This window comes from Heterodontus francisci, chromosome 5 (genome assembly GCF_036365525.1).
Source record: "Heterodontus francisci isolate sHetFra1 chromosome 5, sHetFra1.hap1, whole genome shotgun sequence".
Taxonomy (NCBI): domain Eukaryota; kingdom Metazoa; phylum Chordata; class Chondrichthyes; order Heterodontiformes; family Heterodontidae; genus Heterodontus; species Heterodontus francisci.
Genome location: NC_090375.1, coordinates 68,141,489 through 68,164,633, shown reverse-complemented (window position 1 = coordinate 68,164,633; position 23,145 = coordinate 68,141,489). Strand labels below are relative to the sequence as shown.

The window sequence follows — 23,145 nt, the reverse complement described above, 5'->3', positions numbered from 1 at the left end:
AATAGGAAGGGAATAGAGGGATACGGACCCTGGAAGTGCAGAAGGTTTTAATTTAGACAGGCATCAAGATCGGCGCAGGCTTGGAGGGCCGAATGGCCTGTTCCTGTGCTGTACTGTTCTTTGTTCTTTGTTTTGTTCTTTGTTCTTCAGTCATTTGGCCCATTAACAGATCTACCCAGTCTGCCTCTCCCAATCTATGTGTAAGTTAAGATCCTCCATTAATACTACCATGCCTTTGTTACACACTTGCCTAATTTGTGCATTTATACAATCAAACACCTCAGAACTGCTTCCAGGGGGTCTATACACAACACCTATTACAGTTTTAGATCCTTTCGTGTTCCTCAATTCCACCCATAAACTGGATGCTTTCCCCTCATTATATCCTCCCTCACCAATGAGGTGATATTATTTCTAATCAATAAGGCTACTCCACCCCCTCTGCCATTTTCCCTGTCCCTCCTGTAAACATTATAACCAGGTATATTTAGTTCCCAGTCCCGACCATCCTGCAGCCATGTCTCCGCAATGGCCACTGCATCATAATCTTCCATTTGAATTTGCGCCTGCAGCTCATCTAGTTTATTCCTTACACTCTGTGCATTTGTATATAGAACTCTTATTTGGGCTATACCCCCTAACCTGTCCCTCAGCACTGATGCTTTATTCGCCTGTTTATTATTTCTTTCTTCTGGTTTAACCAGTATACTTCTTGCAGTTTGGTAACAATCAGCCTCACCACTAACCTGCACTCCTACCTTCTCCTTTAACTTCCTGTTTTTCCACGCAGCTGAACCCTCCCCCCCACTGTTTAGTTTAAAGCCCTATCTACAGTCCTAGTTATGTGATTCGCCAGGACTCTGGTCCCAGCATGATTCAGGTGGAGCCCCATCGGAACATAGCTCCCTCCTTCCCCAGTACTGATGCCAATGTCCCATGAATTCGAACCCATTTCTCCCATACCAATCTTTGAGCCATGCATTTACCTCTTTAATCTTATTGACCCTTTGCCAATTTGCTCGTGGCTCAGGTAGTAATCCGGAGATTATTACCTTTTTGGTTCTGCTTTTTAATTTAGCCCCGAGCTGCTCATATTCCCTCAGCAGAACCTCTAACCTCGTTCTACCTATATCGTTGGTACCTATGTGGACCACGACAACTGGATCTTTCCCCTCCCACTCCAAGTTCCTCTGCAGCCCAGATGAGATATCCCGAACCCTGGCACCAGGTAGACAATAGAGCCTTCAGGACTCTCGATCCTGGCCACAGAGAACAGTGTCTATGCCCCGAACTATACTATCCCCGATTACGACTACATTTCTCTTTTCTCCCCCCACTTGAATGGCTCCCTGTACCATGTTGCTGTGGTCAGTTTGCTCATCCTCCCTACAGTCCCTGCTCTCGTCCACACAGGGGGCAAGAATCTCGAACCTGTTGGACAAGGACAATGGCTGAGGCTCCTGCAGCACTACCTCCTGGATCCCTCCACCTGCCTCATTCATAGTCACACCCTCCTGTCCCTGACCACTGGCCGAATTCAAGGTAGTTAATCTGAGGGGTGTGACTGCCTCCTGAAACACAGCGTCCAGGTAACTCTCCCCCTCCCTGATGTGTCGTAGTGTCCGAAGCTCAGACTCCAGCTCATCAACTTTGAGCCGGAGTTCCTCAAGCAGCCAACACTTGCTACAGATGTGTTCACCAGGAACCACAATGGGGTCTACCAGCTCCCACATCATGCAGGTACAACACATCGCCTGGCCCTGTATCTCTATTTTATTTAATTAGATTTTGATTTGATTTTTAAATTTCCGACTGGTCTTTAGTTTTTAATCTGTAAAATATTTCTCCTATTCATCTTTAATTTGAAATCAACTTAGAATAGGTAATTCAAATTAGCAAATACTTACCAACCAATGAACTTACGATTTTCCTGTGATGTCACTTTGTTTTTTTTTCACTCTGTTTTTACTCCCTTAAATTACCCAAAAATTAGATTATTTACACCAGGAACCTTGATTCCCCCCCGCCCAAAAAAAAACTACCTACTATATTAAAAAAGAACTGTAGACCTTTCTCTTTACTTTAGTTACGAACCCAGTTAGTCAGGAAATGCAGCATCTGAAATGCTGGACCGTTTTCTATGTCTGATTTTTCCAACAGACAACTTAATGTAAGCAAAGTAAGCCTTGCTGTAGACATGTGAAACCCCATTTTACATAATATAATCATTTAAATGAGGAACACTGTTGAATTTCTTGACGTTGGGCAAGACACAAGAGTGCTTCTCAAAGAAACTTTCTTCATCGGCTTTATACATTTTCTTAAAGCAAGCTTGCATTTTGAAACCAACTGACAATTTTGGGGACTAGGCATTTCTTTGCTGCCGTATTGAGCATTTCATGTGCTTGTAATCACCTCCATTATTTTGTCCTCTTAACCTATATCTGGCCAACAGTTAATTGCCTGTAGTCTTAACAGCTGCTGTGCAAGGTGCCGTCTTGCTGCTGCTGCCCCATCTCCTATCCTGATTATTCCCAGTGGTTGTGCTTAGCCTTTTCTTTTTAGCAGAGCATATTAATGAATATGTTATGAATATGTTAGTAAGTGAAAGAGCAGAAGAAACAACATCCCCGAGTCCTAGCACTGAATAACCTCACAAGTTTCCCTAATGTTTTTTAAGACCTGGCTCTTTTATAGTTGACCATCAAGAGGCCTGGTTGGACTCATATCTAGCACAAAGAAGATGGTTATAGTTTTTGGAGGCCAATCGTCTCAGCCTCAGGACACTGCTGCAGGAGTTCCTCAGGGTAGTGTCCGAGGCCCAACCCTCTTCAGCTGCTTCATCAATGACCTTCCCTCCATCATAAGGTCAGAAATGGGGATGTTTGCTGATGATTGCACCAGGTTCAGTATCATTCACAACTCCTCAGATACTGAAGCAGTTTGTCTCCATATGCAGCAAGACCTGGACAACATTAGGGCTTGGGATAATAAATGGAAAGTTATATTCACTCCACACAAGTGTAACAAATAGATAAGAACCCCCTTGTAACTTGTGTTTTGTGCATCCGAGTATTAATGTCAACCGCCATTTTATACATCATGTTTAAGTTTTTGCTTCTATGTTCCGATTGTCAACATGGAGGAGAGAGGTCAGGTGGGATAGTAACTTGAAAAGGGTCTAGTTTTAGGACCCAGGAAACCCCTATCCAACTTGTCTAGACTGGAAAAGTTTGAGGGTACAGCCTGTTTCCAATACACAGCTGCCTTTGGTTCAGATTAGCCCAGCTGCCTGAACCTGCACATCTCTCTCTGAGACACAGTCTGCAAGAAGCCAGAAAAATTAAAGAAGACCCAGACTGCAAACAGCAAAGAAAATTAAATACATAGTCTGCAAAAATAGCAAGAAAACCTGCCTTCTGCTAGTTTTCTCTCCATCTGAGGAAAAAGGTGACTTCAGCCAAATCAGGCTACCTCTATTTATATCTGAGAGTGCAAAGAAGAAAAAAATTGTAAGATAAGAGATATTTCCAACTGTTCCTCCCCTATTTGGCATTTCTAATTGGTGATCTCCAATTTTGGGACTGTTTTTGATAAATTAAATGGACACTAGTTTTAACAGGATTTCATGTTCGTTTATAGTTCTATTTAGTAAATATCCTTGCCTTTTTATGCCTTTAACCTCTCCCTGAATGTTTATAAGTGTGTGTGGCAAAGTTAAACCCTTTCCCGAGTTAAGAGTGTGTAAATAAACCTCAATTCTTTGATTTTACTCTAATAACTATTCTGTTGTTCATTATCAGGGTTTAAGGGAGGGAAAGAAATTCAGTCACTAATCTATTTATGATTATTTGTTCAAAGAGAAAAAAAAAGATTAACTACCTGTTCATAGCATAGAAATTGGGAGCTCAAGACTGCGATAAACCCACGAAAAACCAATTGCAAGAAATGAGCTGAATCAGAAATTAAAATAAGCTGATTGGAAGCTGAAAGGGGAAAATCTGGTAGCTGAAAAGATTGTTAAGACAAATAAATGACTACAGCAAACCCTCTTACTCTAACATTAGAAAATGGCACATTTTGATTCAAAGATGTTTTTGGAGCAAGGTAATGTAACTGCTGAAACGCAAGCAAACCTGAGTACAGACCAGTTAAAAGCAAAAGCTAGGGAGATAGAACATAGAACATAGAACATAGAACATACAGCACAGAACAGGCCCTTCGGCCCACAATGTTGTGCCGATCCTTTGTCCTCTGTCAAGGACAATTTAATCTATACCCCATCATTCTCCTTTATCCATATACCTATCCAAAAGCCTTTTGAAAGTCCCTAAAGTTTCTGACTCAACAACTTCCCCGGGCAAGGCATTCCATGCCTCGACCACTCTCTGGGTAAAGAACCTTCCCCTGACATCCCCCTTATATCTCCCACCCTTCACCTTAAATTTATGACCCCTTGTAACGCTTTGCTCCACCCGGGGAAAAAGTTTCTGACTGTCTACCCTATCTATTCCCCTGATCATCTTATAAACCTCTATCATGTCACCCCTCATCCTTCTCCTTTCTAATGAGAAGAGGCCTAGAATGTTCAGCCTTTCCTCGTAAGACTTATTCTCCATTCCAGGCAACATCCTGGTAAATCTCCTCTGCACCCTCTCCAAGGCTTCCACATCCTTCCTAAAATGAGGCGACCAGAACTGCACACAGTACTCCAAATGAGGCCTTACCAAGGTCCTGTACAGCTGCATCATCACCTCACGGCTCTTAAATTCAATCCCTCTGCTAATGAACGCTAACACCCCATATGCCTTCTTCACAGCCCTATCCACTTGAGTTGCAACTTTCAATGATCTATGCACATAGACCCCAAGGTCTCTCTGCTCCTCCACATGCCCAAGAACCCTACCGTTAACCCAGTATTTTGCATTCATGTTTGTCCTTCCAAAATGGACGACCTCACACTTTTCAGGGTTAAACTCCATCTGCCACTTTTCAGCCCAGCACTGCAACCTATCCAAGTCCCTTTGCAGACGACAATAGCCCTCCTCGGTATCCACAACTCCACCAACCTTTGTATCATCTGCAAATTTACTGACCCACCCTTCGACTTCCTCATCCAAGTCGTTAATAAAAATCACAAACAGGAGAGGACCCAGAACTGATCCCTGCGGCACGCCACTGGTAACTGGGCTCCAGGCTGAGTATTTACCATCTAAGACCACTCTCTGCCTTCTATCAGTTAGCCAATTCTTAATCCAACTGGCCACATTCCCCACTATCCCATGCCTCCTGACTTTCTCCATAAGTCTACCATGGGGGACCTTATCAAATGCCTTACTAAAATCCATGTACACCACATCCACTGGTTTACCCTCATCCACTTGCTTGGTCACCTGCTCAAAGAATTCAATCAGGCTTGTGAGGCAAGACCTACTCCTCACAAAACCGTGCTGACTGTCCCGAATCAAGCAGTGTCTTTCCAGATGCTCAGAAATCCTATCCCTCAGCACCTTTTCCATCAACTTGCCTACCACCGAAGTAAGACTAACTGGCCTGTAATTCCCAGGGTTGTTCCTATTCCCTTTCTTGAACAGGGGCACAACATTTGCCACCCTCCAATCACCTGGTACCACCCCCGTCAGCAGAGAAGATGAAAAGATCATTGCCAGCGGCTCTGCAATTTCATCCCTTGCTTCCCATAACATCCTTGGATATACCCCGTCAGGCCCGGGAGACTTGTCTATCTTCAAGTTATTCAAAAACCCCAACACATCTTCCCTCCTAACGAGCACTTCCTCGAGCTTACCAGTCTGTTTCACACCGTCCTCTTCAGTAATACACCCCTTCTCATTCGTAAATACCGAAGAGAAGTACTCATTCAAAACCTCACTTATCTCTTCCGGCTCAACACACAGTCTCCCGCTATTGTCCTTGACCGGACCTATGGTCCCCCTAGTCATCCTCATATTTCTGACATACGCGTAAAAGGCCTTGGGGTTTTCTTTTATCCTACCCGCCAAGCATTTTTCATGCCCTCTCTTAGCTCTCCTAATCCCTTTCTTCAGATCCTTCCTGGCCATCTTGTATCCCTCCAGAGCTATGCCTGTGCCCTTTTTCCTCAACTTTATATACGCATCCTTCTTCTTCCTAACAAGACTCTCAACCTCTCTTGTCAACCACGGTTCCCTCACATGACCATCCCTTCCCTGTCTGACAGGGACATGCTTATCAATGGCCCCTACTATCTGCTCCTTGAAAAAGTTCCACATTTCGACCGTGCCCTTCCCTGCCAGCATATGCTCCCAACTTATGCTCCTCAGTTCCTGCCTGACAGCATCATATCTACCCTTCCCCCAATTGTAAACCTTGCCCTGTTGCACATACCTATCCCTCTCCATTACCACAGTGAATGCTACAGAATTGTGATCACTATCTCCAAAGTGCTCGCCCACCAACAGCTCTATCACTTGCCCTGGTTCATTACCTAGTACCAAATCCAATATTGCCTCCCCTCTGGTCGGGCAGTCTACATACTGAGTCAGAAAAGCTTCCTGGACATACTGCACAAACACTACCCCATCCAAACTATTCGATCTAAAGAGTTGCCAATCAATATTTGGGAAGTTGAAATCCCCCATAATTACTACCCTGTGACTTCTGCTCCTTTCCAAAATCTGTTTCCCAATCTGCTCTTCCACCTCCCTGCTGCTATTGGGGGGCCTATAGAAAACTCCCATCAAGGTGACTGCTCCTTTCCTGTTCCTGACCTCAACCCACAGTGCCTCAGTCGGCAGATCCTCCTCGAAAATTCTTTCAGCAGTTGTTACACTATTTCTAACTAACAATGCCACCCCCCCACCTCTTTTACCACCATTCCTAATCTTATGAAAACATCTATAACCAGGTACCTCCAAAAACCATTCCTCCCCCTCACCTATCCACGTTTCAGTGATGGCCACAACATCGTAGTCCCAAGTGCCCATCCACGCCTTCAATTCACTCACCTTATTCCTGATGCTTCTTGCGTTGAAGTATACGCACTTTAACCCTTCTCCGTGCCCATCTGTCCTCTGTGACAGTGCTACCTTCCCCAATACCTCACTACACTCTTTGTCTTTCTGAGTGGACCCACTGGTCCCTGGATTACAAGTCCGGTTCCCATCCCCCTCCCAAACTAGTTTAAACCCTCCCGAACAGTACTAGCAAACCTCCCTCCCAGGATATTGGTGCCCCTCTGGTTCAGATGCAGCCCGTCCTGTTTGAACAGGTCCCATCTTCCCCAGAATGCAGTCCAATTATCCAAGAACTGGAAGCCCTCCCTCCTACACCATTCCTGCAGCCACGTGTTCAGCTGTGCTCTCTCCCTATTCCTAGCCTCACTATCACGTGGCGCCGGCAACAAACCAGAGATAACAACTCTGTCCGTCCGAGCTTTCAGCTTCCAGCCTAACTCCCTAAACTCACTTCTAACATCTGTGCCACCCTTCCTTCCTACGTCGTTGGTGCCAATGTGCACCACGACCTCTGGCTGCTCCCCCTCCCCTTTAAGGATCCTGAAGACGCGATCACAAACATCACGGACCCTGGCACCAGGGAGGCAACAAACCATCCGTGCGTCTCGCCTGCGCCCACAGAACCGCCTGTCCGTACTCCTCACCATCGAGTCCCCGATGACTAGTGCTCTCCCATTCTCCCTCCTTCCCTTCTGAGCCACAGTGCAGGACCCCGTGCCAGAGGCCCGGTCACTGCAGCCTGCCCCCGATAGGCCGTCCCCCCCAACAGTATCTAAAACTGTATACTTGTTGTTGAGGGGAACGACCACAGGAGATCCCTGCACTGACCTCTTCCTACCTCTAACTGTTACCCAGCTGCCTTTGATTTGTGGAGTAACGACCTCCGTGTAGCTTCTATCTATCAACCCCTCAGCTTCCCGAATGATCCTCAGTTCATCCAGCTCCAGCTCCAATTCCCTAACACGGTCTGATAGGAGCTGGAGACGGATGCACTTCCAGCAGGTGAAGTCGGCAGGGCCACCGGAGGTTTCCCTCACCTCGAACATTCTGCAGGAGGAGCAATACACTACACTGGCTGCCATTTCTTTTATTCAATTACCCCTTAGTTAAGTACAACTATAGATATTAACAAAAACAGTAAATAGCTTACCTGCTCAGTCCTTTTTGGTTAGAGGAGGAGGGTAAAAAGGGTCTTATTATTAGGTTAGAGGAGGAGGATGGGTGGGAGACACTACATGTGTAGTGGCTCGGGTTTACTCAGCTCCGCACCTTTAAGGAAAGTACCTACCCAGGAGTCCTCGCTGCCGACCAGCTTCCGGTTCCTCCGGCGCCAAAAGAAACTCAAAGACAAGGAAAACAGTAAGTAAAACAGTAAGTACTTACTTTTAAAACACAGCTCCTGATGCCTTCACTCACCCACCGAAGAGTCGCTACCTTCTCCTGCTGCTCCGCCGGGAAATGAGGCCGAGTCCACGGAGCTCCGCACCTTTAAGGAAAGTACCTACCCAGGAGTCCTCGCTGCCGACCAGCTTCCGGTTCCTCCGGCGCCAAAAGAAACTCAAAGACAAGGAAAACAGTAAGTAAAACAGTAAGTACTTACTTTTAAAACACAGCTCCTGATGCCTTCACTCACCCACCGAAGAGTCGCTACCTTCTCCTGCTGCTCCGCCGGGAAATGAGGCCGAGTCCACGGAGCTCCGCACCTTTAAGGAAAGTACCTACCCAGGAGTCCTCGCTGCCGACCAGCTTCCGGTTCCTCCGGCGCCAAAAGAAACTCAAAGACAAGGAAAACAGTAAGTAAAACAGTAAGTACTTACTTTTAAAACACAGCTCCTGATGCCTTCACTCACCCACCGAAGAGTCGCTACCTTCTCCTGCTGCTCCGCCGGGAAATGAGGCCGAGTCCACGGAGCTCCGCACCTTTAAGGAAAGTACCTACCCAGGAGTCCTCGCTGCCGACCAGCTTCCGGTTCCTCCGGCGCCAAAAGAAACTCAAAGACAAGGAAAACAGTAAGTAAAACAGTAAGTACTTACTTTTAAAACACAGCTCCTGATGCCTTCACTCACCCACCGAAGAGTCGCTACCTTCTCCTGCTGCTCCGCCGGGAAATGAGGCCGAGTCCACGGAGCTCCGCACCTTTAAGGAAAGTACCTACCCAGGAGTCCTCGCTGCCGACCAGCTTCCGGTTCCTCCGGCGCCAAAAGAAACTCAAAGACAAGGAAAACAGTAAGTAAAACAGTAAGTACTTACTTTTAAAACACAGCTCCTGATGCCTTCACTCACCCACCGAAGAGTCGCTACCTTCTCCTGCTGCTCCGCAGGAGCAAGTGAAATAAAAACAGGAAATGCTGGAAATACTCAGCAGGTGTGGAGCGAGAAGCAGAGTTAACGTTTCAGGTCTGTGACCTTTCATCAGAACTGCCAAAGGTTAGAAATGCAATAGGTTTTAGGCAAATAAAGCGGGGGTGGGGCAAGAGATAATAAAAGGGCAGGTGTTGATAGGACAGGGTCACAGAGAATAACTGACAAGAAGGTCATGGAGCAAAGCCAAACATGATGTTAATGGTGTGCTGAAAGACAAAGCATTAGTGCAGAGAGGGTGTTAATTGACATAAAAATGAACAGCCCTGGCCCAAAGCACAAACATGAAAAAAACAGTGGGCAGGCAAATGGTAAAAAAAAAAGAACGATGAAACAAGCTGAAATAAAATAAAAAGCAAAATAACTAAAAATAAAAAGGGGGGCTTCTCATGCTCTGAAATTATTGAACTCAATGTTCAGTCCGGCAGGCTGTAGCATGCCTAATCGGTAAATGAGATGCTACTCCTCAAGCTTGCGTTGATGTTCATTAGAACACTACAGCAAGCCCAGGAGATACAAGTGAAACTGCCCAGCAAGGTGAAATGAACTGAGGTCCTAAAGGTGCTGGCTGAGCACTTAGGACACAGTCCCATTCCGGAACAGGTAGATGAGGAATTAACTCCTGAAACTGACCCATCTCCCATGGCCAGAATGGAACTGGCAAGATTCAGGATGGGACTGGAGTTTCAGGAAAGAGAAAAGGAGAGAGAGAGGAAAGAGAAAAAGAAAGAGTAAGAGAATGAGAGAGAGAGAGGAGACAGAAAGAGAGAAAGGAATAGAGAAAGGGTTTTCCAGCTACAAAAATTGGAAATGGAGCTGAAGGCTCAAGCTGAGAGAGAGGTGAGACAATTGGTGGCTGCTAGGGAAAATCTCTCTTCACCCAGTAACCACCCAAATGGATGTGGTGTATATGGATTTCAGTAAGGCGTTTGATAAGGTTCCCCACGGTAGGCTATTGCAGAAAATACGGAAGTATGGGGTTGAAGGTGATTTAGAGCTTTGGATCAGAAATTGGCTAGCTGAAAGAAGACAGAGGGTGGTGGTTGATGGCAAATGTTCATCCTGGAGTTTAGTTACTAGTGGTGTGCGCAAGGATCTGTTTTGGGGCCACTGCTGTTTGTCATTTTTATAAATGACCTGGAAGAGGGTGTTAATTTGCGGATGACACTAAGGTCAGTGGAGTTGTGGATAGTGCCGAAGGATGTTGTAGGGTACAGAGGGACATAGATAGGCTGCAGAGCTGGGCTGAGAGATGGCAAATGGAGTTTAATGCGGAAAAGTGTGAGGTGATTCACTTTGGAAGGAGTAACAGGAATGCAGAGTACTGGGCTAATGGGAAGATTCTTGGTAGTGTAGATGAACAGAGATCTTGGTGTCCAGGTGCATAAATCCCTGAAGGTTGCTACCCAGGTTAATAGGGCTGTTAAGAAGGCATATGGTGTGTTAGCTTTTATTAGTAGGGGGGTCGAGTTTCGGAGCCACGAGGTCATGCTGCAGCTGTACAAAACTCTGGTGAGACCGCACCTGGAGTAATGCGTGCAGTTCTGGTCACCGCATTATAGGAAGGATGTGGAAGCTATGGAAAGGGTGCAGAGGAGATTTACTAGGATGTTGCCTGGTATGGAGGGAAGGTCTTACGAGGAAAGGCTGAGGGACTTGAGGTTGTTTTCGTTGGAGAGAAGGAGGAGGAGAGGTGACTTAATAGAGACATATAAGATAATCAGAGGGTTAGATAGGGTGGATAGTGAGAGTCTTTTTCCTCAGATGGTGATGGCAAACACGAGGGGACATAGCTTTAAGTTGAGGGGTGATAGATATAGGACAGATGTCAGAGGTAGTTTCTTTACTCAGAGAGTAGTAGGGGCGTGGAACGCCCTGCCTGCAACAGTAGTAGACTGGCCAACTTTAAGGGCATTTAAGTGATCATTGGATAGACATATGGATGAAAATGGAATAGTGTAGGTCAGATGGTTTCACAGGTCGGCGCAACATCGAGGGCCGAAGGGCCTGTACTGCGCTGTAATGTTCTAATTCTAATTCTAAAAAAAAAATCTCCCTAACCCAGAATCAGGCTTTGAGGCTCTTATGCTGAGATCGTACCAAAATTGAAAAGAGTGAGGTAGAATCCTTTTTTGCTACTTTTGAGAAGGTAGTGACACAGCTACGATGGCCACAAGAAATGTGGACTCATAATTCAGGGTCAATTGACAGGTAAGGCTCAAGAGGTCTATTCTATGCTGACCCTGAAATGTCTGCTAATTGCGAGCAGACAAAAGCTGCCATCCTTGGTGCTTATGAGTTGGTCCCAGAGGCATATCGCCAGCAATTCAGAAATGCTAAAAAAAAACCCATGTAGAGTTATTTGGAATTCGAAAGGCGAAAGCAAATTGCTTTCGACTGGTAGGTCCGATCTGTAAAAATATAGCACACCTATGAGGAATTACACAAACTAATGTTGCTGGAGGAGTTTAAAAATTGCCTGTCCCCCAACCTTAGAATGCACTTAGAGGAGCAGAGAGTCCACACAGCTAGAGAGGCTGAGGTTGCTGCCAATAGCTACGATCTCAATCATAAGCCTGGCAACTCATACAGATCCTTACAAAGCCACCCCCAAAAACAGTGGGAGGATAAGAAGGGAGAGTGGGATAGAAAGGGAACCGCACCTGAAAAGGGGAGTACAAACAAGGGTGCCAAGAGTTCACCCCAAGTCCATAATGAGAAGCCCCAGAGACCAGTCTGCTCCCACTGCAACAAAGTGGGTCACTAAAGGCCAGAATTGTGGAGGGTAAAAGGAAAGCCAGTGGGTCTAATAGGTCCCTGCAAGGGGGTTCCTAAGGAGGATGCCCTGGTAAAGAGCTTAGCAGGACTGGCAGTGGCCCTCACTGCAGAGTCTAGACCCTCTGAGGGTATTTCTCTATTCGATGCTGGACCGGACAAATTCCCCGAGAGTTACTGGAATCCTTAATGTTAGAGAACAGCCTAAGCCTTCCCCCTAAAACCTCCATGAAAGCCAAGTCCCTGATCAGTGAAGTGGGAGGAGGTTACCTGTCTGTTCCCCTCTATCGAGTCCACCGAGAGTGCAATCTAGTCTCGGGCCCCGTAACTGGAGGAATTGTCCCCCAGAGTTACCAGTCGCAGGGATAAACTTCCTACTGGGAAATGATTTGGCTGGTAGCAAGATAATAGCAACCCGTATAATACAGCAAAACCAGGGATACCGAGCAGTCACAGGAGGAAGCACCAGGGATCTTCCCCGATTGTTTAGTGACTCAGTCCCAAGCCAGACAGGCCAGATTAATTGAAAGGGAACTGGTGTCCCGGCCTGGATGAGCCGGAGGTCTGGTTAGCTGAAACTTTCTTTAAGGACCTATATGAAGAGGAGGAGGTGCTCGGCCGAGCCTCCCTAATTGAAACCCAGGAGGCAGATCATGAAATAAAGCACATAGCACAGACTGCTTGTTCTGAGGCAGAGGACACCCCAATCCCTGAGTGTTACCACGTACGAGATGGGGTAGTAATGCGGAAGTGGAGACCTCCCGGGAGACTTGTGGAGGAGGAGTGGACTGTGCTCCACCAGATTGTAGTGCCCCCAAAATACCAGCCAAGGATTTTAAGGATAGCCCATGCTATCCCGATGGCTGGACATTTGGGTACTCAGAAAACATTAGCCTGAGTAAGTAACAGTGGTTAGCACCGCAGCCTCACAGCTCCAGCGACCCGGGTTCAATTCTGGGTACTGCCTGTGTGGAGTTTGCAAGTTCACTCTGTGACCGCCTGGGTTTCTGCCAGGTGCTCTGGTTTCCTCCCACAGCCAAAGACTTGCAGGTTGATAGGTAAATTGGCCATTGCAAATTGCCCCCAATGTAGATAGGTGGTAGGAGAATGGTGGGGATGTGATAGGGAATATGGGGTTAATGTTGGATTAGTATAAAATGGGTGGTTGTTGGTTGGCACAGACTCAGTGGGCCGAAGGGCCTGTTTCAGTGCTGCACCTCTAATTAAATAAATAAGTACATTTTCTGGCCTCACCTCTGGTCCAATGTGGCCGAATATTGCAAAACCTGCTATGCTTGCCAGGAAAACTCCAGGCCACAATTAAACGGCCGCCCTCAAACCCATTTCAGCATTTGGCGAATGCCTTGACCAAATGTTGATAGATTGTGTGGGGTCACTACCCAAATCCAAGCCCAGTCAATCGGTGAGTGTTTGCCAGAGGGTGAAAATACCTGAAGGCAGCCAGGAGGAGTCCATCAAGGAGGAGAAGACCCTGGTTGAACCCCATAGCTATCAGACTGGCAAATGCAGAAGTCTTAAAAGACTTAACCACCCAACTGACAGACCTAACACAAAAGCAGCGGGGGGACATGTCCACCCTACTAAAAAAATTCAAAGATATCTGTAGAGATCAGCCAGGACGTACCACCTTAGCGGTTTGTGGCATGGATGTGGGAGACATGCCATCAGTCAGGCAGGACCCCTGCCAGCTGAGTCCTGACAAGCTAGCTCAGGTTAGACAGGAAATCCAGTACATACTGGACGAAGATGTAGTTGAGCCTGGCCAAGTAAGTTGGAGCTCCTCTGTTGTCCTGGTCCCGAAGTCGGATAGACCCATAAGGCCTGCTATTCCCCTGCAGACTCCTTACCACCCTGCAGAGCATGGATCTATAGTCCAAGGCGTGCATCTGATCAGCTATCTGACGAACGCTCATACAGCAAATACAACATTAATGGTCAGTCAGAAAATGGAACCAGCATCCGTTGTCCATAATTTTTCAGAGACATGTGAAAACATTCCTATAAAGGTGTCACTATCAAGGCTTTCCCCAGGTGTCTCTGACTTGCTGTCCAGTGAAGCCATATCTGTAATTAGAGGTGTGTTTCAAGAGGACTTAGGGGACTTGTATAAAGAGAAAGTTCCAGGAGCACATTCATCAAAAGCCTGGTCATCTTCTGTTCCTAACTGGGATGGAGATGGATCTGAATCCACCAATGAGCTCACCCAGCTTGGTAAATCTACTTGTACATACAGCCACAGAAAGAGCACAGACCTACCTGAATTTTATCAGAATAGTGTCAAGCAATCAGAACAAAAATCGAAGACATTGAACCAAGGGAAAAATGGAATATGCTCTTTTCATGCTAGTTCTGTCACTGTACCTGTACCTGACAGTAATGGGAAGAAATGCTGAAATCAGGAATGTCTGCTGACAGCCTACCTTCCAGAAATCACTCCCCTGTATGAAACACTAATGTTCTGCAGCTTGGGGAATCCATACGGCGTTGTATTGATTACCGAAAGACTCCCCCAGACTTCAGCAAACCTTTAAGTGTGAATGAGAGAATGAATCAATACCTATTTACTTCTTTATTTCTTTACATGTAAAGAAAAAAAACTGAAGTGGAATTTATTTTTTTCTCCATCATTTGTAAAGGTGTTACGAATAGATAAGAACCCCCTTGTAAATTGTGTTTTGTGCATCTGAGTATTAATGTCAGCCGCCATTTTATACATCATGTTTAAATTTTTACTTCTATGTTCCGATTGTCAAAATGGAGGAGAGAGGTCAGGTGGGATAGCAACTTGAAAAGGGTCCAGTTTTAGGATCCAGGAAACCCCTATCTAACTTGCCTGGACTGGAAACTAACAGTTTGAGAGAACAGCCTGTTTCCAATACACAGAGCTGCCTTTGGTTCAGATTAGCCCAGCTGCCTGAATCTGCACATATCTCTCTAAGACACAGGCCAGAATTTTACGCCACCCCAATGAGCCAGATGGTGGCGGGGGTTGGCGTACAGTGGAGCAGGAAGCTCCAGGAGGCTTTCCTGAGCAACTGCCGCCTCCATTCCCCTTTACGTAGGGTGGTGGGGGGGGGGGGGGGGGGGGGGCGAGAAAAATGGCTCACCCGCCCCAGGCCAATCAAGGCCCTTAAGTGGCCACTTAATGGCCACTTAAGGGTCTACCCCCCGCCTCCACAGGAATTTTTCACGTGGCAAGCAGGTGTCTTGCAGCCGGGGAAAAGCTGCCTGTGAAAACCTGGTGTCCGCGATCATCCCTGTGGGGAGGCCTGCTCATCGGGCACAGGGTGCCCAATGGAGGCCCGCCCCTGCTACCCCAACCACCCCTAGCACCCAAGACGCCCCCCTTCCCCCCAACCGACCACCTTGCGTCACTGGGGCCCAACCGATTACCCCCTGCGAGGCAACCAAAACCTACCTGTCTTCCTTGCTCCCAGGCATCGTCTCTTCATGCTGCGCTGCAGTCCTAGCAGTGGCCACTGCTCCCGGTGGCGCTGCTGGGACTATGAGCTGCCAGCCCATTGATTGGTTAGCAGCTCAATGAAGCAGGACTTCCTCCCTCAAGCCGGTGGAAGTCCCGCCTTGAAGCAATTAAAGCCTGGGGACCCATAAAATACAGAACAGATCCCCAGGCGAGGCGGAAGCGGGTTCGCCACCGACTTTTAGGTCGGAGGCCGGGTCCTGTCTGCCCACCATAAAATTCCGGCCACAGTCTGCAAGAAGCCAGAAAAATTAAGGAAGACCCTGACTGCAAATAGCAATGAAAATTAAAGACAGTCTGCAAAAATAGCAAGAAAACCTGCCTTCTGCTAGTTTCCGCTCCAGCTAAGGAAAAAGTTGACTTCAGCCAAATCAAGCCACCTCTATTTACATCTGAGAGTGCAAAGAAGAAAACATTTGTAAGAGAAGAGATATTTCCAACAGCTCCTCCCCTATTCGGCATTTCTAATCAGTGATCTCCAATTTTGGTACTCTTTTTGATAAATTAAACAGACACTGGTTTCAACAGGAATTCATGTTAGTTTATAGTTCTAGTTAGTAAATGTCCTTGCCTTTTTATTCCTTTAACCTTTCCCTGAATGTTGGTAGGTGTGCGAGGCGAAGTTAAACCCCTTTCCAAGTTAATAGTGTGTAGATAAACCCCAATTCCTTGATTTAACTCTAATAACTGTGCTGTTGTTGTGGTCATTTATTATCAGGGTTTAAGGGATGGAAAGAAATTCAATCACTAATATATTTTTGGACAGGTGGTTGGAAAAACAGGGAAATTTGTTCAGAGAAAAAAAAGATTAACTACTTGTTCGTAACATAAGTGCCAGACAATGATGACCTCCACTCAGAGAGAATCTCTCGATCACCCCTCGACATTCAATGGCATTACCATTGTTGAATCTCCCACTATCAACATCCTGGGGGTTACCATTGACCAGAAACTGAACTGGAGCAGCCACATAAATACTTTGGCTGCAAGAGCAGGTCAGAGATTGGGAATTCTGCAGTAAGTAACCTACCTCCTGACTCCCCAAAGCCTATCCACCATCTACAAGACACAAGTCAGGAGTGTGATGGAATACTCACCACTTGCCTGGATGAGTGCAGCTCCAACAACACTCAGGAAGCTTGACACCACTCAGGACAAAGTAGCCTGCTTGATCTGCACCCCAATTACCACCTGAAGCATTCACTCCCTCCATCACTGACACACAGTGGCAGCAGTGTGTACCATCTACAAAATGAACTGCAGCAACTCACCAAGCCTCCTTCAACAGCACCTTCCATACCCGCGACCTCTTCCACCTAGAAGAACAAGGACAGCAGATGCATGGGAATAACCCCACCCTGCCTGTTCCCTTTCAAGACACACACCATCCTGACTTGGAAATATATTGCTGTTCCTTCATTGTCACTGTATCAAAATCCTGGGACTCCCTCCCTAACAGCACTGTGAGTGTACCCACAGCAGATGGACTAGCAGTTCAAGACGGCAACTCACCACCTTCCCAAGGGCAATTAAAGATGGACAACAAATGCTGGTCTTGCCAGCGACACCCACATCCTATGAAAGAGTTAAAAAAAAAGGGCTGTACATAAAACTTTTAGGCCCCTTGGCAATACGCCATTTTTAGCTTCTATGGAATAAATGCATATTTCTCCTAAGGATGTAAGTATTTGATAGCTACATTGTGGCTGTATTTTCTTTCTATGAAGAATAATACAAACACATTCAAAGGTGCCCCCACTTTCCTTGACATTAATTTTCATACCACTGTATTTTCTCATTTGCTTCTCAGTATTGCGAAACATCAAAGGCTGCATTCACTTGTCCTAAAACTTACTGCTAAGCAGTGTGTGCACTTTAAGAAGTGGGTGGTGTTCCACCATTTTCCTATACCTCCTGCAAGAGGAATTCCCAAGGTGTTATTTTGAATGTATGATCATAGTATCACTGCATCTTGAAGTACCCACCAACCCATTCCCAATAAGGGCATCCAGCAGCCATTTAAGAATAAATAATTGGTTCAGTTTTTCAATTTGCAGCCAATTAGCTTTCAGATTTGACTCCATTAAGTTTTCCATATGTGTAGAGAGCCCAATCAAATCAGAAGAAGGGCTAAATCAGAAAATTGGACCAGGACACAATCTATGCTGCAGACTTTTTGTGTTTTATTTTAGATTTCTGGCATTTGCAACTCTTTTGAGAAAAATAATTTTCATGTGACAGTCCCTGTTCAGACAAGGTTGTCAACACTCTAAAAAGCACAGAATTTATATATTTATATTCTTTGCATGGCTACAGGCTCTTCGTGACATGGATTACATTGTACAGGATAAACTATTATTGGAACGACTAATTGGAATGGAACTGCATGAACCTATAGACAAGACCATTTTTTACAATGGTATTAACTTCCATTTATAAACTCTAAGCTTCCTTCTTTCTATAATTACACATTTAAGTAAGGAATCTATAAACCTAATGATAACCAGTTGTAACATTTTAACAGAATATAATCAATTCTACCACTGTTCTACCACTGGAAAAGATAATTTGGAAATTACTGATGTAAGAAAAAAGATTTTTGAATCAAATACTTTGATTTGATTTCATTTGATTAAATATAATTGTTTCTTAATACTAGTGAAGGTTGCAGTTATCATAAGGTGAACTAGTGATGGAAATGGTTTCATTTTCAAACATCTTGTCCTGCAACAAACTTATGTATAACATCACAAATAGACAAATAGAATGTTAGACCGAGTAACAAAATAAATATTTCTCAGCTTCTAGAGAACAGTTAGTCTTGGGAGTCAAATCTGTCCATTGCCATTCTGACAAATGTTACCAGTAACACTTATTGATACAAACTCATTTTGTCTTTGACATTAAGAGCTTGTCCACCCTAACATAAATAGTTTTCTTGGGTGACACTGACAGTTGTAGTGAAGGCTAGTTTTGTGCTAAACTATTGTACCCAATTCATATAATGTGAGATTAGCTTTCCCTCTCGGTTAGCTCAGCAATTTCTTGCAGCCAGATAATCAATATTACACGTTTCTGTCAGCTATATGGACTTGACAACTAACATCCATTAAGCAACACACCTGAACATAGAATTGACGCAATAGGGGGAATTTTATTCTGGCGGCAGTGGTCTTAACTTCCGGAAAAAGTGATGCCTTGATCCCCACGTCGCCTCTTCTCCGGTTACCTGCCAAATCGAGTGCCAATGAGGCACTTAAGTGCAGCAGACCTTTCACAGGATCAAGGACCCCGGCTCTGGAAGTCCTGTCCTTGGAGAGCTGCCGGCCAATCAGAGGCCGGCAGCTGCTGCTGGAGGAGCATCAACCAGAGGCCGAGGATCGTCGCTGGACCCAGGCCTCAGGTAGGTCAGGGTGGGTGGGGCAGCAAGGGCCACGGATGGCTCTCAGCGGGCCTCCCTTCCCGATGCCTAGTCCCTCATTCACTTAAATGCCTTTTAACGTGGGTCCCTCCTGGGAAGCAGCCCACGGTTTTTCGTGCTATTCTTCCCGTGTGGTGACAGGGCCGCTGCCGTATGGCCAATTGCAGCTGCGGTGGGAAGAGGCCCTTAATTGGGTGTGAATTGCCCACGAGAGGGCCTCAATTGGCAGCAGGACAGGAAGGCCAATGGACTAAATTTTGGCGAAGGCAGGATGATGGCGGGAACACCCCCCCCCCCTCCCCCACTCACCACCATCCCACCCAATTTTAAGCTGTCCCCACTTCCAAATCCACCGTGGGAAGAACATAATATTCCTGCCAATGTATCTTTTGAATACACATAGAGATAGGTTGTTTCCAACAGGCAGTAATCAAATTATAGCGGTGACTAGCTATCTAAATTCTATTAGGAAATAGCAAAATTATAACATTTATAACTAGAAACAAGACAGATCTTCAATTGTCACAGGTTTTTAAAGATATTTTAATAATGCATTAGCTTACTTTGTGTTAACACTAAAAATTTACCCTCTGCTTTGTCTCAGATGAAAACCTTTCATTCACTGATGTTCTGTACTATGGCAATGAAAGCACACTTCTTATGTTTGATACGCTGTTCTTCTGTGTTGTGGACCTTGCTACTCAAAGTTTTATTTTTGCTGCCTTTCTAACTTTTGTGCAACAAAAGGTATGTATGCATTCGTATTCAGTGCAGCATGGGAATATAAGTCATGCAAACAGGAAAATCAAAGGGTACCTGTTACGACCAGGTGAGAAAGGTCTAGGGGTTCCCTCTCAGTCTTTGCCTGGTTTAACCATAACAGGGTTTAATTTTAGAAACACTGTGTTTTTAGCTCCCCCTCAGTGAATCCTTGTTCAATGCTCCAATTGTAAGGCAAAGAAATCAGACAGCTTTCCTCAGATTTAAACAAGAAAGGTAGAAGTTTATTGATCTTAAACTCTAATCCGGTCAATGATTACAAATATGTGACATGACCACGCTCACCTGCATATGCGATAGACACACACGCAGAGACAGAAAAAATAGAAAGAATAAAGGGAAAAAGTTTGAGGCAATATCTCTTAGTTAGTTACTGTCCTTTGAGTTCAATGTGGAGTTTTTGGTTGCTGGTAAGTCCTGCTATTTGTTGGGGCCCAGTTCACGCTTCAACTTGTTTCGATGTCGGAGTCTTTTCTCTCTTGAGGGTCTGGTGGAGAAGGTGAGAGAGTGGCTTCATTGTTCCAGCTTCAGTTTCAAACTGCCTTCTGTTCTTTTCTGTGTGGCACAATTCAAAAAGCCCCACGTTGCCCAGCAGGTTAGTCATGTGACTAGCTCCTTATTTGGGACAGTCTCTCCTGCGAGGCTTGTGAATTGCATTACTTTAGCAGTCTCTAGAATGCGCTTCCTTACACCTTCAATGTTTGGTGATCAAAATCCATTTGGGTTAATTGGAGCAGGGAATAGTCCTTTGTCTCAACAAGCAGCATCTCTTAGTATGCAAATGTCCTTCCAGCCCAGTGTCTGGTGATCTTCAAACAAGTCATTTCTTCACTCCAGCAACAGTTTAAAATCAATGTTCATATGACAAAATTAATATGCCTTATTCTTGGCAGGTGAGGGTCTGCATGACAGTACTACTCCCTTTAGAAGTCATAGCTTGCATCTAATTGCCCTCCTGTGTCATATAGTATCAGCTGTCACTCAGTTGGTATCATCTTCACCTCTGAATCTGAAGTTTGTGGGTCCAAGTATCACTTCAGAAACTTGAGCACAAAAATCTAGGCTGGCACTCTCATGGCAGTACCAAGGGAATACTGCACTGTTGGAGGTGTGGTCTTTTGGATGAGATGTTAAACCAAGGCCCCGTCTGCTCTCTCAGGAGTTCATAGAAGATCCCATGGTACTGTTTCATGGAAGAGTAGGGGAGTTCTCCCCGTTGTCCTGGCCAATCCCTCAATCGACATCCCTAAATGTAGATTATCTGGTCATTGTGACATTGCTGTTTGTGAGAGCTTGCTGTGTGCAAATTGGATGCCAAGTTTCCTACATTACAACATTGACCACTCTTCAAAACGTACTTCATTGGTTATAAAATGTTTTGAATTATCCTAAGTTTATGAAAAGCACTATATAAATGTAAGTATTTTCTATGTCGTATATACAGACTGTAACACCTCACACTTCCCTGTGTTAAATTCTATCTGCCATTTCACCAGTCTGTCTATGTCTTGACATTGAAATCCCGGCCAACCTCCAGCCTCAGTTAAATCCAGAAATTGGCGGCTTTAGGTTGGGAAACAGATTTTTCAGAGTTTAACAACCGCACCACCACCCCCCCCCCCACCCCCACCCCCCGCCTCCCACTACCCAACCCAGATCTACCTGTTTTTTAAGGTTAAAATTCAGCGGATGTGTTTTTTCCTTGGGAATTTCCCTTCTGACCTTCTGCCCCAGGAAATGCATGCCTAAGGTAAAAGGAGCAGCAACCAGACATTATGGGTCTCCATCTTATTCCCTGTTCATAATGCCAGATATACATAATCCCATATTACGGTATTACAGACCAGAAACATTGGAAAAGTCTAGGATCACAAATAAAAATTGACGATGAGCAAAGTGCCAGAGAGCAGCCAGCACCAGTAGAATTCTAGCATTAGTTGGCATTTTGCAGAGAAGAGGGGAGAAAAATTGGGAAGAAAGAAACCTAAAAGTTCTGAGCATTTCTCTAAAATTTTCATTTTTTTCTTTCTGATTCCAAGATTATTCAGTTCATCCGTCATGCAGTAGGACGCAAGAACTTGGCTGCAAAAACACTTGTTGATGAAAGATTCCTCCTCTAAAATGCACAGAAGCTTTGGGGTTCATTTGGAGGACAAATGTCAAGTGGAACTCTAGTATTATTGTTCTCTATTGTTCTTGGACTTGCTTCTCATATTTCCACGAAACAAAAAAAATCCTGTTAATATTGTTTTCATTTGTTGTGAGTACAGACTGTTACAATAGTCATTATTATGCTGTGTTGTCTAAGTTTCTGATGTTAAAGTTTTAGACAAGTTTATCATTTGATAAGAAGCATATATTTATGCACTGATTTTTTCCCCCTTCCCTTTCCTCTGTTCTCATGCCAAGCACCATTCTTCCACCAAATGCGTGGATATGTAATTTCTGCCTGTCAGTGTTGTTCTGTAATGATTGTTGGAATTCATTGGCATATGACTGTACCATTCTTTTCTATATCACATTGGACCACAAATACTAACTGAACTTACATTTATGGATCTTGAGTTCTTTGTTCGGAAATGTTCATAATCTTTGGTTTCTGCAATGTCATGTATAGATTTAAGATTGCAATTTTCAAAGAAGGTTACAGTTTTGTGTTTGTTATTGTATGTAATTGCAATTACCTGAAATAAATAGGTTAAGGTCACTGCTAAAATCTGCAGCAGTCTCCCATCTAAGAAGCAGCCAGCGACTAGTCGGTGCCTCCAACTCCACGGAAACACAGGCAGCAACCCTGGTGGCAATAGCGAGGGAAAATGCACAGCAGCCTGCATAATGGCTTCCAGACCATAGTCGTCATGATGGATGCTGCTTTCTCTCATGTCTTTTAGAATCTGATAGCTATCATTAGACCAGCCAACCCTTGATCAATGGGAACACAGATACAGAACCTAGTGGAATCAACATACTTGATACTGCTGTCCCTCAGGACGTCATTTTTATGTCATGACATGGGTGGCACAGTGGCGCAGTGGTTAGCACCGCAGCTTCACAGCTCCAGCGACCCGGGTTTAGTTCTGGGTACTGCCTGTGCGGAGTTTGCAAGTTCTCCCTGTGTCTGCGTGGGTTTACGCCGGGTGCTCCGGTTTCCTCCCACCTCCAAAGACTTGCAGGTTGATAGGTAAATTGGCCATTGTAAATTGCCCCTAGTGTAGGTAGGTGGTAGGAGAATGGTGGGGATGTGGTAGAGAATATGAGATTAATGTAGAATTAGTATAAATGGGTGATTGTT

The 23,145-nt window shown here is 45.2% G+C and overlaps 1 protein-coding gene across 1 annotated transcript in view; it reads left to right on the top strand.

Annotated features, from left to right (window-relative positions):
* Nucleotides 1–21,973, top strand: part of LOC137370259 (uncharacterized) — a 323,712-nt gene extending 301,739 nt beyond the window's left edge. The window contains exons 41-43 of the mRNA XM_068032638.1: nt 17,969–18,071; nt 19,678–19,820; nt 21,893–21,973. Of these exons, the coding sequence (XP_067888739.1) occupies nt 17,969–18,071; nt 19,678–19,820; nt 21,893–21,973 (327 nt within the window). The remainder of the gene's footprint in view (nt 1–17,968; nt 18,072–19,677; nt 19,821–21,892) is intronic.
* Nucleotides 21,974–23,145: the final 1,172 nt, after the last annotated feature.